The 19286-nt window shown below is 39.2% G+C and overlaps 2 protein-coding genes across 2 annotated transcripts; both read right to left on the bottom strand.

Moving 5' to 3' along the window:
* Positions 1-3762: 3762 nt before the first annotated feature.
* On the bottom strand, positions 3763-4731 carry LOC114940668 (uncharacterized). Its single transcript, XM_029315401.1, has one exon. The coding sequence runs from the start codon at positions 4729-4731 to the stop codon at positions 3763-3765; it is 969 nt and encodes a 322-aa protein (XP_029171234.1).
* A 66-nt stretch (positions 4732-4797) lies between these two features.
* LOC114940669 (uncharacterized) lies at positions 4798-6923 on the bottom strand. Its single transcript, XM_029315402.1, has 3 exons — positions 6666-6923; positions 6420-6508; positions 4798-5968 (listed from the first exon to the last, which is right to left on the bottom strand). Exons 1-3 carry the CDS (start codon positions 6921-6923, stop codon positions 4798-4800), a joined length of 1518 nt encoding a protein of 505 aa, XP_029171235.1.
* Positions 6924-19286: the final 12363 nt, after the last annotated feature.

Here is a 19286-nt window from a genome sequence, read left to right as displayed (position 1 = left end):
CGGAAAAGCTGCACGCTCATTGGATATCGCGCATCGCGTGTCGCGTCATCGCGCTGGTGTGCAGGAGCCATTATGATTTACGACTCTATTGTAGACTAAGCTTTAAATTAATCTTTTGTAAGGAAAAGCATTGAAATAAATATTAAAGCTTTGAATGGTAATATAAATATTTTTACTCCTCTCTATATATATTTATAATAGAAAAAAAAATATTACTATTTTTTAAATTAAATGCAGCTACATGCATATTTAAAAAAGTGCATATGATCATTAAGAATGCCTTTATATATACCGCGATGTCTTTGACGACAGTCGTGAAAACTGCCAATAGTCGTCAAAACTGCCAACTTATACTTCAAGATGTCGTCAAAACTACCTTTAGACAAATATATATATATTGTACAATATATTATATATATGTGGGTGTATATACAGGGTGTCCCAGACCTACCGTATCACACGTTAATAGGAGATTCCAGAGGCGATTTGGAAACGATTTTTCTTCAGCGAAAATGTCCAGGCACTAATAATTTTTGTTATAAACGATTGAAAATAGAAGATTTTTTGTAAATTAAAAAATAAATGTAAAAAATAAATTATTAACAAAACTACATTTTTTAGTTAATTTTAGGTAAAGTTTACTTTAATAGAATTTTAATTTAAAGCTTATTGTTAGTTACAAAGATACATGATTTCAAAAGTTGGGAACAATAAAAAAATGATGACCTTTCTCGATATTTTCGCTGAGGAAAAATCATTTAGTAACGTAACAAATTCTTAAATATGTAAATGTAATAAGATGCATTATAATTAAAAACGAATAACTTTTGTTGTATATTTATAGTTTTTAATGCAAGAGTATGTATATATGCAACAAGCCTTAAAATTTTTAATCAATCTTTTTTACTTATAGCGCAATCATTACTAGAAATAATGCTATGTTGAATCTATGCGACACAATATCAGTACTGGGTATGACTAGTGCAATTACAGTATATAATATTTTCAAATGGTCATTCGATGATCTTTTTATTACAGGTCACAAGATTCTATCAGTGGATACAATAATATTAAGTTCTCCCTTAAAAGATTCTCATGTTTTGTAATGGATTCTTCCCTAACATTTGATGTAAACTGGATATATGACTTGCAAATTAGTATCTATCAAGTTCTTTGGGCTGTTTAAAATAAAAAAACAAAATTAATAGAGAATGTGACATTTAAACCTTGTTTCTACAGCAAACTTATCAGTATAATTGTCATCGTCACACTTCAGTCTTTCCTTAGATTGAAAGGACAAAAAGGTAAGGAGACATGATATTTAAAAATATTATATCATACTCTAGTTACACTCTAGTCATATTCAGCACTGGTAAATATACGCATGCATAGATTTAACATTGCATTATTCCTAGGGTAACGGATGCACTGTAAGTAAAAAAGATTGATTAATGATTTGAAAAAACTTTTTAGGCTTGTCGCACATACTCTTGTATTAAAAACTAAATAAACATTAAAAAATATTCGTTCCTAATTATAATGTATATCTTATGACATAAACATTTAAGAATTTGTTACATTATTAAATGTGCACATTCTTTTATAACAAAAAATATTTACCCAATGCTATTGCGAAATGAAGAAAAGACCAAAATCTCGTAAACTTTTAAATATGTTTAGAACTAAATATCTCTAATAAGATATTAAATTAATGATATATGTAAAATTAAGCTTCCTGTCATATGTGCAGAGTATACATATATGTATACATATAATATAATATAATATATATTTATCCAAAGGCAGTTTTGACAACGTTCTCAAGTATAACTAGGCAGTTTTAACGACTGTTGGCAGTTTTCGCGACCGTCGTCAAACATATCGCAGTACAAACGCAGTTTTAACGACTGTCGTCATATCTACCTTTATATAAATATTTATACTATATGCATAGTAAACCACGTAGAAGAACGTTTTGTATTATTGAAGTAACTATTATATATTTATAAGCAGTTTTATTTTGTTGTATAGTTGTTTTACGTATAATATACTGTACGTAAACATTTAATAATTGTATAATACTATATTCTTTGGCGCTTAAAATTTCATGTCACGACAGTGAGATTTTACGTGCAAAAAAACACCATATATAATTATTAATTGCTTTAAACAGTACAACATGTAAAACACAGATATACATAATATAACAACATTTAAATATAAAAATATTTTAACCAAGCATTTTTCTACATTGTTTACTAAATGTATATATATATATATAGGCATACAGCCATATAAAGGTAGATTTGACGACTGTCGTTAAAACTGCCTTTATATCGCGGTGCCTTTGACGACGGTCGTGAAAACTGCCAATAGTCGTCAAAACTGCCAAATTATACTTCAAAATGTCGTCAAAACTGCCTTTAGACATATATATATACTATATGCATAGTAAACAACGTAGAAAAACGTTTTGTTGAAATAACTATTATTTATAAGCAGTTTTATTTTGTTGTATAGTTGTTTTACGTATAATATACTGTACGTAAACATTTAATAACTGTACTATATTCTTTGGCGCTTAAAATTTCATGCCACGGCAGTGAGATTTTACGTGCAAAAAAACACCATATATAATTATTAATTGCTTTAAACAGTACAATATGTAAAACACAGATATACATAATATAACAACATTTAAATATGAAAATATTTTAACCAAGCATTTTTCTACATTGTTTACTGAATGTATATATATATATATATATAGGCATACAGCCATATAAAGGTAGATTTGACGACTGTCGTTAAAACTGCCTTTATATCGCGGTGCCTTTGACGACGGTCGTGAAAACTGCCAATAGTCGTCAAAACTGCCAAATTATACTGCAAAATGTCGTCAAAACTGCCTTTAGACATATATATATATATATATACAGGGTGCTCCAAAAAAATTGGAACACTGAATAAACTCGAAAAGTATACGTTATATATACATATATATATATATATATATATATATTAGAATATTGCAAACAATTTATAAATGGAAAAATATTGAAAATTTCAAAATTATCTTTATTTTTAGAATGATCTTGTTCGTTTATCGGCTCGGTCTGGAGGCGCTCTCCGGACTTGGAGCTCTTCCACGTTGAGGAAAGAGTATCTCAAGAGATAACCGCGTTTTTTGTCAATCACTGCACTTTATTTGATTGATTACTCAACAAAACGTTTCGCCTTGCGCGAGAGCGCTACAAGGATCGCGGAGATACGAATTTTGTTGGACACCGTTTTCGTACGTTCAAACTCACTCGCAAGTCGCTAGAATAACTCGAGACGGTCCTCAAACGATATAGAGAGGACCAGCGCGAAAAACTAAGTGAAGCCGCGCCGCTCCGTTTTCCCGCCCCGCCGCTCGCCCTCAGCTCCTCGATCCACCGAGTACGGGGGCGGGCCGGGGAAAAGACAGAGCCTAAAACAAGGACCGATAACCCGGTCGGCGCAATTCAAAAAATCCTATCCGTTAAATTAACGGACATGCCGCCCGCCTCGTCCAGTCGACGAAATTCAAGTAACAAATTGATTTACGACTAGAACAAATTAAGAACAAATTGAAATAAAAGAACAAATTAGTAGTGAATTAAGAAAAACCAAAAGTAAATAAAACTACGGAGAGATGTCAGGGTGTGCCCGCGAGGACCAGTACGCGATTCTGTCTCAGCGACGCCATGACCACTCGATCACCCGTGCCCCGCAGCTCTCCTAGGATTCCGATGCCATCGGTTCTGCGGCCACGGGTAAGGGGCATATCCTAGCGATGGGCCGTCTTAGCATCGTCGTTGCCGTACGAATCTCCGCAACGCGGACACAGCCGTCCGGTCCGGGGAAGACCCGGGTAACCCGGCCTAGTAGCCATTTGGCCGGCGGCAGCAGCTCGTCCTTTACCAGCACCATCATGCCGGTGGCGATGTTGGCCTGCTCCGTAGTCCATTTGGAGCGCTGCTGAAGCTGATGCAGGTACTCCGAGTGCCACCGCTTCCAGAATGACTCTTTCATGGCCGAAATCAATCGCCAACGCGATGTAGGATGACGATCGCTCTCCGGGGTCTCCGGCAGGGTGCAGAGCGCCTCGCCCACCAAGAAGTGCCCTGGCGTTAGCGCCACCAGGTCCGAAGCGTCTGAGCTCAATGGGCACACCGGTCTGGAATTGAGGCAGGCCTCAATTTGACACAACAACGTTGACAGCTCCTCGTAGGTTAACGCATGGTCACCAAGGATGCGCCGCAGGTGATGCTTAACCGAACGGACTCCCGCCTCCCAGATGCCCCCGAAGTAAGGAGCCTGCGGGGGGATGAATCTCCATTTGGTCCGGCCGTTGGCCAACAGTACTTCGGCTTCCTTGTAAAAGTCGGAGGCGGCACGGAATCTGGCCCTCAAGTCAGCGTCAGTTCCACGAAAGTTAGTCGCGTTGTCGCTAAGCAGCAGGCGACAACGACCCCGACGGAAAGTGAATCGGCGAAATGCCGCAATGAAGGCCGGTGCCGATAAGTCCGATACGGCCTCCAGGTGGACCGCTCGGGTCGCTAAGCAGATAAAAAGACAGATGTAGCCCTTGTAGGCGGCATGACCTCTTCCCCTTTGCGCGCGGATACGCAGGGGACCTGCGTAGTCCACCCCTGCTGATGCGAAGGGTCTTGTGGGGCGAACCCGCTCGGCCGGCAGCTGACCCATCTTCTGTTGCGCCGTTTCCGCCCGAAAACGGGTGCAGCGCACGCACTCTCGAGCGATCCTTTGGGCTCAAGCAGCCACCCCCACAATCCAGAAGCGGCAAAGGAGGTAGTTCCGCATGAGCTGTAGTCCCCCATGCAAGGTCGCCGCATGCGCGTCGCGAAGGACCAGTTCGGTGAGGTGACCCTCCCTTGGAAGAATCAACGGGTGCTTCTTCGAGAAGGGCAACTGAGCCGACTGAAGCCGTCCTCCTACTTGCAAAGATCCATTCTCGTCCAAGAGCGGGCTCAACGCACGCAGAGGCGAGCCACTCGGCAGCGGGCCGCCCGCCGTAAGCGCTCCCAGCTCCCCCAGAAACTCCTGTCGCTGCGCCACTCTCACCATCACGAGCAGGCTGGCTTCCAACTCCGCACTGGTCATGAACCCGCTTCGGTCCCTGACACCGCGAGCGCGCCGGAAGAACCGGTAACAGTAGGCGACGACGCGGACTAGCCGAGTCAAGGTTGAGAACCGATCTTCGATGAGTTTCTCTCGTTCCTCCGGAACCGCCAGATGTATTACCCGTCTCTCCTCCTCCTCGTGGTGGGAACCAAGGTCGCCCGTCACCGGCCACGTGGAGGGCTCATCCCGGAGCCATCCGGGACCCCTCCACCATAGATTTAAACCGAGGAGCTCCGAGACCGGAATCCCTCTAGTCGCTAAGTCGGCCGGGTTCGCAGCGGTGGGGACGTATCTCCATTGGTCACTCGGAATCAGGTCCTGCAGCTCAGCCACCCGGTGTGCCACAAACGGTCGCCAGCGCGACGCATGCGACCGCAGCCAGCAGAGGACGACCCGAGCATCCGTCCAAGCGACGACGGGTACGCCCTCCATGTCGAGGTCTCGAGCCACCCGGCGTAGTAACCGAGCCAACAGAACGGCCCCGCAAAGCTCCAATCGAGGCACGCTCTGTGTTTTGATTGGCGCCACCTTGGTTCGGGCTGTCAGCAAGGTCACCTCCACTCGTCTATCCTGCTTCGTGACCCGGACGTAAACGGCCGCCGCGTAGGCCCTCTCCGACGCGTCCGAGAACCCGTGCAGCTCTACCTTGTCCTCAGGGCTGACCTGCAGCCAGCGAGGTATTTGCAAGGCCGCCAGCCCGGGCAGTGACGCGCGGAAGAGACCCCAGGCCTCCGTCAGCTCCGGTGGAAGGGGGTCGTCCCAGCCGTATCCCGCAAGCCACAGGTCTTGCAGGAAGATCCTAGCATAGATCAGGACCGGAGCGACTCAGCCCAGCGGGTCGAAGAGTCGAGCCGCCTTAGACAGGACCGCTCGCTTCGTGATCGCCTCGTGCTGCGGGAACGCCGCCACCCTGATCGACAACGCATCTTCGTCCGGGCGCCATATTATCCTCAGAGCGCTCACATCCTTGAAAGCCGGGAGCGGCGTCTCCTCCGGTGACGTCTGCGGGAGGAGCTCCCGCGCATTCGCCGCCCACTTGCCCAGCGCAAACCTCCAGTCTAAAGCAGTGCTACTAATTGCAGCTGAACCTCCCGAGCCGCAGTCGGTTCATCTCCACCCGCCAGGATGTCAACATAGAAATGTTGCAACAGGGCCGTCGCTCCCAGCGGAAAACGCCTAGCCTCGTCCCGAGCCAACTGCGTCAGCGTGCGTATAGCCAAAAAGGGGGCAGAGGTCGTCCCGTAAGTCACCGTCTGGAACGGAACTCCCGAACGCTCTCCGCAGGACTAGCACGCCAGAGAATTCTCTGCAGATCCACGTCCTCTGGATTCACCCGGATCTGCCGGAACATTTTAACAAAACGTTTAGAATTGAATAAATGAGCTTTATGTGAGATCTCATTTCTGTTTATTAATTTTTGTGCATGACATCTGCACAGGCTCCGATTGCCGTCGATATTTCATTTTTATTGTAATACAATAATTTGAGCCGAGTACAAAAGATTTCATTTTAACAATGTCGGCCATGAATCCGACTAGGAATTTTCGCCATCGGGTCAGTATGATCCACAAGTCAGACTGCAACCGTGGACCTGGCAACAGACAGTCATTTAGTGAATGATCGGAGGAAGTTCGGAAAGACGCGTTAAAGACCACGCGTATTTTTCCCGAGGGATCGTCAGCCTTGAAGACCGCGTGGTGTGGCAGATAGTAGGACACCGACGGACGGGAAGCACCAGCCGGCACAGGATTCATGTGTTCCAGCGCGAGCTACTCCACCATGAAGTCGGTGTAGCGTTTTTTCAGCTCGGGCTTCCTTGCCAGACGCCGATCCGAGCCGAGCAGCATGGACAGCGCTGCCGAGTGCGACTCGCTCAGCTGACCGAACCGATCCAAGTTGCAAGGCAGTCGCACGACGTATCTTCCGGTCGCGTCCCGGAAGTGCGTTTTCTGGAAATGTTCCTCCGCCCGGTCCTCGTCCGGAGTCGGAACGCGCTTAGCGGCAACCTCCTCGAGCTCCCACAGACGCCTAAGGGTCGCCGACAGCTCGTCAGCAGGCTGAGTCAGTAGCACAGTCACCGCACACGTTGCGACCGGAACTGTCTCCTCGATGGCCATCTCGCCTGTCAGGACCCAGCCGAAAGCGGTAAGATGCGCTTCAGGGGATCCCGGCTCGCCGCAGCGGACGGCTGGCCGCTTCACCTTGCCGTAGATGTTGGCGTCCAGTATGACGTCTACCGTAGCCGGCGTCGCGTAGTCAGGGTCCGCCAGCGGAAGACCCTCTAAGTGCCGCCATGGCTGCGTGACAAGGCGCTCAGGGGGCATCAAGTTCGCCAGTCGTCGGAGCACAAACGCTTCCGTTTTGAGCCGAAACGTTACGTCCGTCGGAAATCTAATTACGAGCCTTGCGGCGGTAGTAGCGTCGGCCATATGCTTACCCTGTAGGCCGGACACCGGAACGTTGACGCGGCGGCGGTCAACGCGCAAGAATTGCGCTACTCTTTCGGTGACGAAAGAGACCGCTGCTTCCGAATCGAGCAGGGCTCGTACCGTTAGCCGCCGTTCGGATGGTCCCTCCAGCAGGACCCGTGCCGTCGCCAGTAGTACGGTTTTCCTTTCCAGGGCCGCGGGAGGGGTCACACTCGCATTCAGGATCGTAGCGTCCGCCGCGGCCGGATTCTCCGGCTGGTTCCTCCCCTTGGAATCACCTTCTCCTTGCCTAAAAGAGAGTCCGTGCAAGGTTGTATGGTGGCTTGCGCCACACACCAAAGCAGCGACCGCTGCCCGGACAGGAGTCCGCCTGATGGCCGGGTTTGACGCAGTTCCGGCACGCTTCCAATTTTCTTACCTGTTTTGCGCGCTGAGCGACAGGCAACGCCTTATATTTAGGGCAGAACGTCAGCGCGTGCGAGCCCTGGCAAAGAGCACAGTTTTTTGCCTTAGGTTTCGCGGTCACGACCGTGTTGCATGCCACGCGCGTGGGTTTAGTCGAAGACTTTGCACTCGCCCCTGGTCCTCCCCGCGGGAGGGGGACATCCACCCTCGCAGCCTCCAAAGCGCGCACTCGGTTCTCCAGGTAGGCCTGTAATTGCTGGAAAGTTGGAAAATCGCGGGAGTCCAGCAGCGACGTCTCTCAGTGCATCCGCGTTGTGGCATCTAACTTGCCTACGAGAAGATGGACGAATCAGTTGTCCCAATGTTCGACCGGTCGCCCCAGAGAGTCTAACGCTCGCCGGGTTTGGTTAAGCACGCCCAGCAGGCGTTTAATTTCGGTAGCCGAGGACTTGACAGCGGCCGGGCACGAAATTAGATGTCGCATGTGAGCGCAAAGAAGAACGCGAGGGTTATCGTAGCGCATCATCAAGTCCCCCCATGCCCCGTCATAGGCTCCGTCCGTTAAGGGTACACCGGCCACGACTTCCGCGGCTTTACCGATCAGGCACCCCATTAAGTATTGAAGCTTTTGCACCTTAGGGACCCCCGTTACGTCATGCACGAGCGAGCGAAATAAGTTTCGGAAGCCTTCCCACTCGAGTTGGTCGTCGTTTGAGAATAATTGTCGCTGAATTAATGTACGGCGTTTGCAATTCCGAGACGACCACGGAAGGAGGAGAGTAACCCTAATTAGATATTTAAAGAAAACACAGCGACCTCCTCCGCGCTCGATGATTATGTAATATCAACGCCTTGTTCTTATATATATTATCCACTGAAAATATACTATTCTCATTTTATCTTAGATCTGATTGTAGTTTACGTCGATATTTCCTCTCTCTCTCCGAGACGGCGATTCCGACTCTCCTTACAGAAAGAACCACGACACTCTACCCCCTGTTGATACCGAGCTTCCGAGGTTGAGCCGTCGTGTCCGCTAATTAGTTGTCGCGATATTAATGAGTGGTGCGGCCTGTCCGTACCTGGCGCCCAAAAATTACGATACCGAGTGACGATTGTGAGAACAGAGAGCGGCACGACGAGGTTGCGCAGCAGTCTCTCTCGCACTCTCTCTCTTTTGACGAGAGAGGACGGAGAGACGATCGCAATATATATATATATATATATATATATATATATATATATATATATATTAGAATATCGCAAAAAATTTATAGCTGGAGAAAACCTTGAAAATTTCAAAATCATGTTTATTTTTAAATGATCTCAAGAATACAAATATAAGTTTCACTGTAGACATATATATTCTATATATGTATATATAAATGTATGTATGTATAGGGTGTCCTGCAACTGATGTCTACAGTGAAACTTATATTTGTATTCTTGAGATCATTTAAAAATAAACATAATTTTGAAATTTTCAAGGTTTTCTCCAGCTATAAATTTTTTGCGATATTCTAATGATACCCCTTTCATTTTTATTCAACATTTATGGGGTTCAATTTTTATAAAATTTTTATACATAAATAAATAAATATATATATATACAATATATATATATATAATTTCGAAAAATAATAATTTCTAAAAAATAAAGCAGTCATTTGCTTATTTTAAATAGTTATTAGTAATAAAAATATTATAGTAGTAATAAATAGTAGTTACAATAGTACAATAGTAGTAATAATAGTTATAAAATTGCAGTAGTAACAAAAAAAGATATTTCATACCAAAGACGATCCATTCGTCTGCTAGTTGCTTCTAAAATATCTTCTCCCAGAACGATTTGCATGTACGCTGTGAAAAAAGATATTTTATATCAGAGACGATATATTTGCCTGCTAATTGTTTCTAAAATATATTCTTTCAGAACGATTTGCATGTGCGTTCTGATTATTAAAAAAATATATTTTATACCAGAGACGATATATTCGTCTGCTAATTGCTTCTAAAAATATCTTCTCTCAGAACGATTTGCATGTGCGTTCTGGTTATTTAAACAAAGATATTTTATACCAGAGACGATATATTCGTCTGCTAATTGCTTCTAAAAATATCTTCTCTCAGAACGATTTGCATGTGCGTTCTGGTTATTTAAACAAAGATATTTTATACCAGAGACGATATATTCGTCTGCTAGTTGCTTTTAAAAATATCTTTTCCCAGAACGATTTGCATATGCGTTTTGGTTATTAAAGTTAGTATCCAATCGTTACTACCTACAATGCAATGCCTGGAGCCAAATTCAAATACAGGTACGTGTAGTAAAAATGTCGAACTTTGCGAAGATAACAATCATTTTGTTATCTGAAGAATAGCTCTCTGGATATAAATCGTATCCAGGAAAGCATGCGCTCAAGGGCGTCGCATTGTCGACTCTTCTCATATGTGGAATAAACTTCAAAGATTATTCAATAATCATATGAAAGAAATAGAGTGCCAATTTAAAAATTGGAAACTCATAAAAACTAAAACCGAAGGCCAAGAGGAAAATGGCTCTAGGAATAGCACATATAAGAATACTAGCAATGAATCAATCGATTTTCAAAAATCGGTGAAATTATTCTCAGATACGATGGATTCTAAAGTTAGTATTCAAAAAGTGTCGCTTTTCCTAAATAATAAAAATTCATCAAATCAATAATTTGTTATATTCCAATACATATCGTTGCAAAAAGACGCCTTAATGCAAATGTCTTGTTTGCTATAATCGGAGAGACGAAAAAAAAAACATTTTGTGGCGTTCTCACGGGAATGGGCGATGGAGGGGCTCATTTTATCCTCGATGTTTAAAAGAATATTATATAATATTTTTTTCATTATCAAGTTACATATAATTATCAATATAATTAACTATCATTTACATGTGTGTGTATGAATATATTTACTGAGCATTCACATGTGTGTATAAATATATTTACTGAGTGTTCTAAATAAAACGTTACAATTTTTTATTTCTAAAAGTATAATTTTTAGAAAATAATGCTGCAAATAAAAGTTGTAGTATCTCTGTTGAAATACTGAAACTTTTATTTGCAGCATTATTTTCTAAAAATTATACTTTTAGAAATAAAAAATTGTAACGTTTTATTTAGAGCACTCAATAAATATATTTATATACACACATGTGAATGCTCAGTAAATATATTTATACACATACATGTAAATGATAAGTAATTATATTCATACACACATGTGAATGATATATATATATATACAGGGTGATTCAAAACAACCGTTTGTCCTTAAAATGTCGTATTCCTGACTCAATTCTAAGACGATTTTTCCTTTGCCAAAATTTTATCCGAAGCTTAGTTTTTGAAATATAAAAAGAAATAGTTAGCGAATTACAGCACGAGTACGGGCGGTAATCAGGAGCGGCGCACCACATTATCCGACGCGGGCGATTACGTGGGCGCTCGAAGCGATCAGCTGTTTGTTACACGCGGCGTTTTGTGTGTGTGTGCGTGTGTGTGTACGCGTATACACACACACACACACACACTCTCTCTCTCTCTCTCTCTCACTGATTCTTACCTTGTAGAGATGTTTGATGTCCTTTGACGAATAATTGTTGCCTGACTGGATACAATCCGATATTGACACACTGTGACACACTGCATGATGAAATCATTTTTTTGTAATAAATTCTATTGACACTTTGACTCACGCACTTGATTAAAAATTATTGTAATAAATAACTGATTACAAATTACAACACATAATCACAATCTGAGAGAATTTTCTCTTAGAATTTGCCCTGAAAATTGTGGTAATCGTAGGATAATATTGTATGGAAAAAATTTTATTAGAATTCCTCTAATTAATATTTATCACATTCAAAATAATAATATCTATCACAATAAAATATGAAACATGTTTTATTAATTTTACTAAACCGTAAAGTAAAATTAATGAAATATATTTTATATTTTATTGTGATAAATATTATTATTTTGCGAATAATTATTTAGTCAGCTCTTTTAATTTTTAAAGCCACAATCTCCACTTGATTCCTCTCGACCAATAGAGCCAAACGCGATGTTATTGCGACAATTATGAAGGAAAGAACATTTTTGGAAAGGAATTCGAATCCTATGGTTGGGATCTCAAAAATTCCCCCTGTTCCTTCTCTTAACATCCCCTGTAAAGAAATAGGCGAGAAAAATATTGGTCCGAAAGTCGGCTGAATCGGGACTCGAACCCGAGACCTTCTGCTTGCCGGGCGACTGCTCTTCCAACTGAGCTATTCAGACACTTACGAATAAGCTCAGTTGGAAGAGCAGTCGCCCGGCAAGCGGAAGGTCTCGGGTTCGAGTCCTGATTCAGCCGACTTTCGGACCAATATTTTTCTCGCCTATTTCTTTACAGGGGATGTTAAGAGAAGGAACAGGGGGAATTTTTGAGATCCCAACCATAGGATTCGAATTCCTTTCCAAAAATGTTCTTTCCTTCATAATTGTCGCAATAACATCGCGTTTGGCTCTATTGGTCGAGAGGAATCAAGTGGAGATTGTGGCTTTAATTATTATTTTGAATGTGATAATTATTAATCAGAGAAATTCTAATAAAATTCTTTCCATACCATATTCTCTTACAATTACCATAACTTTTAGGGTAAATTCTAAGAGAAAATTCTCTCAGTGTTTTGATTAATTATTAAAAATTACTTGTAAAAACGCGCGGCGCGCACAGCACACGTTACTCGATGCGGACGGCAATAGTTTACACGGCAAGGACACGACAATCATAATCACAATCTAAGAGAATTTTCTCTTAGAATTTACCTAGAAAATTATGGTAATCGTAGGACATTATGATGTGGAAAGAATTTTATTAGAATTTCTCTACTATTTATCATATTAAAAATAATAATATGTATCACAAGTAAATATAAAATATGTTTGATTAATTTTACTATACAGTTTAGTAAAATTAATCACACATATTTTATATTTTATTGTGATAGATATTATTTTTAATGTGATAAATATTAATCAGAGAAATTTTAATAAAATTCTTTTTATACCGTATTGTCTCACAATTACCATAACTTTTAGGGTAAATTTTAAGAGAAAATTCTCTCAGTGTACCAATTAATTTTTAAAAATTACTTGTAAAAAGGCACACGTTACTCGATGCGGACGACAATTGTTTACACGGCAAGGACACGACAACAGACTGCGGCGACGGACGACGCGACGTGTCGCGACGCTTCGCGACACGTCTAGACGATAACAATCACGCGGCGTTGCCGAACATGTGATTGACGCGAGACATGTATTAAAACGTATAATAATTATGTTATTAAAAAAGGCATATTATAACGTATTATAATTTTTTACGTTATAATACATTTTTTTTAATGACTTAACATTATCCGCCCGTTTTGCCCTTTCTTTTTAAGCGAGACGTGAGAAAAATGATTATGTTTTGCGAACAAGATGTTCCATGTATAAATGTATTGGTCGCTCTGAAAAGAGCGGATTGACTTTGGTCGCTCTGAAAAGAGCGGATTGACTTTGGTCGCTCTGAAAAGAGCGGATTGACTTTGGTCGCTCTGAAAAGAGCGGATTAACTTTCGTCGCTCTGAAAAGAGCGGATTAATTTATAATAGGTGCTCAAAATGACCACCATCCATCCTTATGCAAGCTCTCATGCGTTTAAATAAATTTAATTGGACGTTCTCCATTACTTCCTCTTCGATATTTCAAATTACATATCGTAATCTGGTTTCTAAGTCGTCGACGTCCTCGGGAAATGTCTTCGGGAAACGATTTACTTTTTTCAGAAAATTTTCAAGTACGTTGGAAAATAAATATCTGGGCTGGAATAATGGGTACCCAAATACTTGGGCCCGTTATTCTACCAGATATTCTAACTGGCCAGACGTACGTGGAACTTTTGAAAGAAAATCTGCCCGATTTTTTAAAAGAAGTGCCACTATTTGAAAGAAATAAAATGTTCTTTCAACAAGACGGTGCTGGACCACACAACGCCAGGATTGTAACAAACTACTTGAACAAGCAGTTTTCTGGACGTTGGATGGGTCGGTATGGCCCGATACGTTGGCCCGCAAGATCCCCAGACCTTAATCCTCTTGATTTCTTTTTATGGGGATACTGTAAGGAATCAATATACAAAACGCTTCCCGAGGACGTCGACGACTTAGAAACCAGATTGCGATATGTAATTTGGAATATCGAAGAGGAAGTAATGGAGAACGTCCAATTAAATTTATTGAAACTTATGAGAGCTTGCATAAGAATGGATGGTGGTCATTTTGAGCACCTATTATAAATTAATCCGCTCTTTTCAGAGCGACCAAAGTTAATCCGCTTTTTTCAGAGCGACCAAAGTCAATCCGCTCTTTTCAGAGCGACCAAAGTCAATCCGCTCTTTTCAGAGCGACCAAAGTCAATCCGCTCTTTTCAGAGCGACTAATACATTTATACATGGAACATCTTGTTCGCAAAACATAATCATTTTTCTCACGTCTCGCTTAAAAAAAAGGGCAAAACGGGCGGATAATGTTAAGTCATTAAAAAAATGTATTATAACGTAAAAAATTATAATACGTTATAATATGCCTTTTTTAATAACATAATTATTATACGATTTAATACATGTCTCGCGTCAATCACATGTTCGGCAATGCCGCGTGATTGTTATCGTCTAGACGTGTCGCGAAGCGTCGCGACGCGTCGCGTCGTCCGTCGCCGCAGTCTGTTGTCGTGTCCTTGCCGTGTAAACAATTGTCGTCCGCATCGAGTAACGTGTGCCTTTTTACAAGTAATTTTTAATAATTAATTGGTACACTGAGAGAATTTTCTCTTAAAATTTACCCTAAAAGTTATGGTAATTGTGAGACAATACGGTATAAAAAGAATTTTATTAAAATTTCTCTGATTAATATTTATCACATTAAAAATAATATCTATCACAATAAAATATAAATATGTGTGATTAATTTTACTAAACTGTATAGTAAAATTAATCAAACATATTTTATATTTTCTTGTGATACATATTATTATTTTTAATATGATAAATAGTAGAGAAATTCTAATAAAATTCTTTCCACATCATAATGTCCTACGATTACCATAATTTTCTAGGTAAATTCTAAGAGAAAATTCTCTTAGATTGTGATTATGATTGTCGTGTCCTTGCCGTGTAAACTATTGCCGTCCGCATTGAGTAACGTGTGCTGTGCGCGCCGCGCGTTTTTACAAGTAATTTTTAATAATTAATCAAAACACTGAAAGAATTTTCTCTTAGAATTTACCCTAAAAGTTATGGTAATTGTAAGAGAATATGGTATGGAAAGAATTTTATTAGAATTTCTCTGATTAATAATTATCACATTCAAAATAATAATATTTATCACAATAAAATATAAAATATATTTCATTAATTTTACTTTACGGTTTAGTAAAATTAATAAAACATGTTTCATATTTTATTGTGATAGATATTATTATTTTGAATGTGATAAATATTAATTAGAGGAATTCTAATAAAATTTTTTCCATACAATATTATCCTACGATTACCACAATTTTCAGGGCAAATTCTAAGAGAAAATTCTCTCAGATTGTGATTATGTGTTGTAATTTGTAATCAGTTATTTATTACAATAATTTTTAATCAAGTGCGTGAGTCAAAGTGTCAATAGAATTTATTACAAAAAAATGATTTCATTATGCAGTGTGTCACAGTGTGTCAATATCGGATTGTATCCAGTCAGGCAACAATTATTCGTCAAAGGACATCAAACATATCTACAAGGTAAGAATCAGTGAGAGAGAGAGAGAGAGAGTGTATACGCGTACACACACACGCACACACACACACACAAAACGCCGCATGTAACAAACAGCTGATCGCTTCGAGCGCCCACGTAATCGCCCGCGTCGGATAATGTGGTGCGCCGCTCCTGATTACCGCCCGGACTCGTGCTGTAATTCGCTAACTATTTCTTTTTATATTTCAAAAACTAAGCTTCGGATAAAATTTTGGCAAAGGAAAAATCGTCTTAGAATTGAGTCAGGAATACGACATTTTAAGGACAAACGATTGTTTTGAATCACCCTGTATATATATATATATATATATAAACAAAATTTAAAAAAAGGTTAATATTGTAGGCCAACTAAACGAGCAATTAAATAAGATCTATAGATTTATTAATAATTAAATAATTAAATTCTCATTCCGTTTGAGAAACAATATACAGCGTAAACGTTTCGACTGCACTACAGTCTTTTTCAATACATAAAAATCAAATATTAAAATACAAAGTTAAATATTAAAATACAAAGTTGGTTAAACATTAAAATACAAAGTTAAACGATTCTTCGCTGATGACCAATAGATGAGTAAGTCGATTGGTCTGAGATTCCAAGTTTTGCGACATTTAATCATGCTGTGGATATTTTACGCGAATTAAATTAATATCAGATAAAATTAAAGAATCTTTCAACTTACATTATCGTTTTAACAAGTTCTTCTTCTCGACATTTCAAGTATGTGTTGCGAAGTCTGAATAACAAATGTCAAGGTAGAGAGTGTGATGTATTTATTTATTACCAATGTTTTTTTTAAACTATGATTCAGCTAATTTTTTAAGTATGTCAAAATAGCTACTGTCTAGCAATTCGGTGTCTCTGTTTAAATTAATTCCATTTTTCTGTTCTTTAATGTGGATCATTTCAGATATTAGCCTTTTATGGTAATTCTTTTCATGATCCATAATCTTAGTGTTATCCCAGTCAAATGTATGCTGTTCATTTAGAATGTGTTCCGTGACAACCGAATGTTCAGCAGAGTCTAATTTAATATTATTTTTATGTTCTTTAAGTCTCGTTCCTAACTGTCTTTTTGTCTGTCCGACATATGTGGCGTCACAATCATTGCAATTTAATCTATAAATAACATTAGAGTTCGTGGGACAATCATTTCTGTCTTTTTGGACTCTTATGAAGTCATTCAATTTTTTAATGCAACGATATCCTACCACTACGTCAGGTCTTCTTATTGCTGAAGCGACTTTATCAGAAATTGATTCTATATATGGTATGACAAAATATTTAATGTTCGTATTTGTGTTATTTCTTGTGTATCTATTATATTGTTGTTGTTAGACTTGTTAAATTTTTTCGTTGAAAGATTTTTCAATCTGCGTTTTATTTCTATGAAAATTAGGTCAAGAGGATAACCATTGGATAGCAAAATATTAATAGTTTTCTCTATATTTTTTTTGTGAAATTGAGAATGTGATAGCAATATAGCTCTATCTACCAAGCTATAAATTGTTTCTATTTTATGACAAGTCGGATGATTTGAAAAAAATGAGAGTAATCTACCTGAGAATGTCTTTTTGTGATACCAATCTAAATAAATTTTGTTATCTATTACTTTGATCATTATGTCTAAAAAGCTTATACACCGATTATCCTCTTTTTCTAATGTAAATTTTAGTCTATCGTTATAATTGTTGAATTCGTTCAAAACATATGTAATATTGTCAACGGAAGTGCATAAAATAATGTCATCTACGAAACGGAAATAAAAAGTCAGTTCGCAATTTAAATTACTAATTACCAATGTTTCCAAGTCCTGCATGACTAATCGGCAATGATCGGAGAAAGTGGGGAGCCCATAGAAGTCTCATAAACTTGTTTATAAGTTATGTTATTGAAAGTAAAAAATGTAGAAGTTAATATAAATTTCATCATACTTATGAAATCATTTTTGGGAATCTTAGTGTATGACTCTATAATCCACATTAAAGAACAGAAAAATGGAATTAATTTAAACAGAGACACCGAATTGGTAGACAGTAGCTATTTTGACATACTTAAAAAATTAGCTGAATCATAGTTTAAAAAAAACATTGGTAATAAATAAATACATCACACTCTCTACCTTGACATTTGTTATTCAGACTTCGCAACACACACTTGAAATGTCGAGAAGAAGAACTTGTTAAAACGATAATGTAAGTTGAAAGATTCTTTAATTTTATCTGATATTAATTTAATTCGCGTAAAATATCCACAGCATGATTAAATGTCGCAAAACTTGGAATCTCGGACCAATCGGTTTACTCATCTATTGGTCATCAGCGAAGAATCGTTTAACTTTGTATTTTAATGTTTAACCAACTTTGTATTTTAATATTTAACTTTGTATTTTAATATTTGATTTTTATGTATTGAAAAAGACTGTAGTGCAGTCGAAACGTTTACGCTGTATATTGTTTCTCAAACGGAATGAGAATTTAATTATTTAATTATTAATAAATCTATAGATCTTATTTAATTGCTCGTTTAGTTGGCCTACAATATTAACCTTTTTTTAAATTTTGTTTATATATATATATATATATATCATTCACATGTGTGTATGAATATAATTACTTATCATTCACATGTGTGTATGAATATATTTACTGAGCATTCACATGTGTGTATATAAATATATTTATTGAGTGCTCTAACATAGTTTGGACACAATAATATTATATATATATATTTGTTTTTTTGCTTATATATTTACATGCAATTCTTATATATATGATATATATATATATATATATATATATATTATATATATAAAAATTGCATGTAAATATATAAGCAAAAAACAAATATATACGAGGTGTGTTCAAAAAGTATCGCGAATTTTGTGTTTTTTCAAAAATTATTTATTTATTCATGAATATCTATTTTGTCCCCTTCAAAGTAATCCCCACCAGATATTATACACTTGTGCCAACGTTTTTTCCAATCCTCGAAGCACTTCAAAAAATCATTTTTTGTGATCTTGTTCAGCTCCTCCTTCGATGCCGTCTTTATCTCCTCAATCGTAGCGTAGCGTCGTCCTTTCATGGGCCTCTTCAGTTTCGGGAACAAGAAAAAGTCACAGAGGGCCAGATCTGGGGAATACGGTGGCTGCGGCATTATTAGTGTGTTGTTAATGCGATGCTGTTTTTGGTCGAAATTGAGCAATTTTGGTACGAATTTCGCGGCGACCCGTGTCATGCCCAAATCATTGGTAAAAATCGAATGGCACGAGCCAATCGATATGTTTAGGTCCTCAGCAACTTCTCTAACGGTGATTCGACGATTGACCAATACTATTTTCTTCACTTCATCAATGTTTTCGTCTGTGGTTGACGTGCTCGGGCGTCCGGCACGCTCTTCGTCGTTCACA

The sequence above is a fragment of the Nylanderia fulva genome, unplaced genomic scaffold (assembly GCF_048542155.1).
Source record: "Nylanderia fulva isolate GAGA-0341 unplaced genomic scaffold, ASM4854215v1 Scaffold472, whole genome shotgun sequence".
Classification (NCBI taxonomy): Eukaryota; Metazoa; Arthropoda; class Insecta; order Hymenoptera; family Formicidae; genus Nylanderia; species Nylanderia fulva.
The sequence above is the reverse complement of the archived record's forward strand: the minus strand, read 5'-3'. Positions and strand labels throughout refer to the sequence as shown.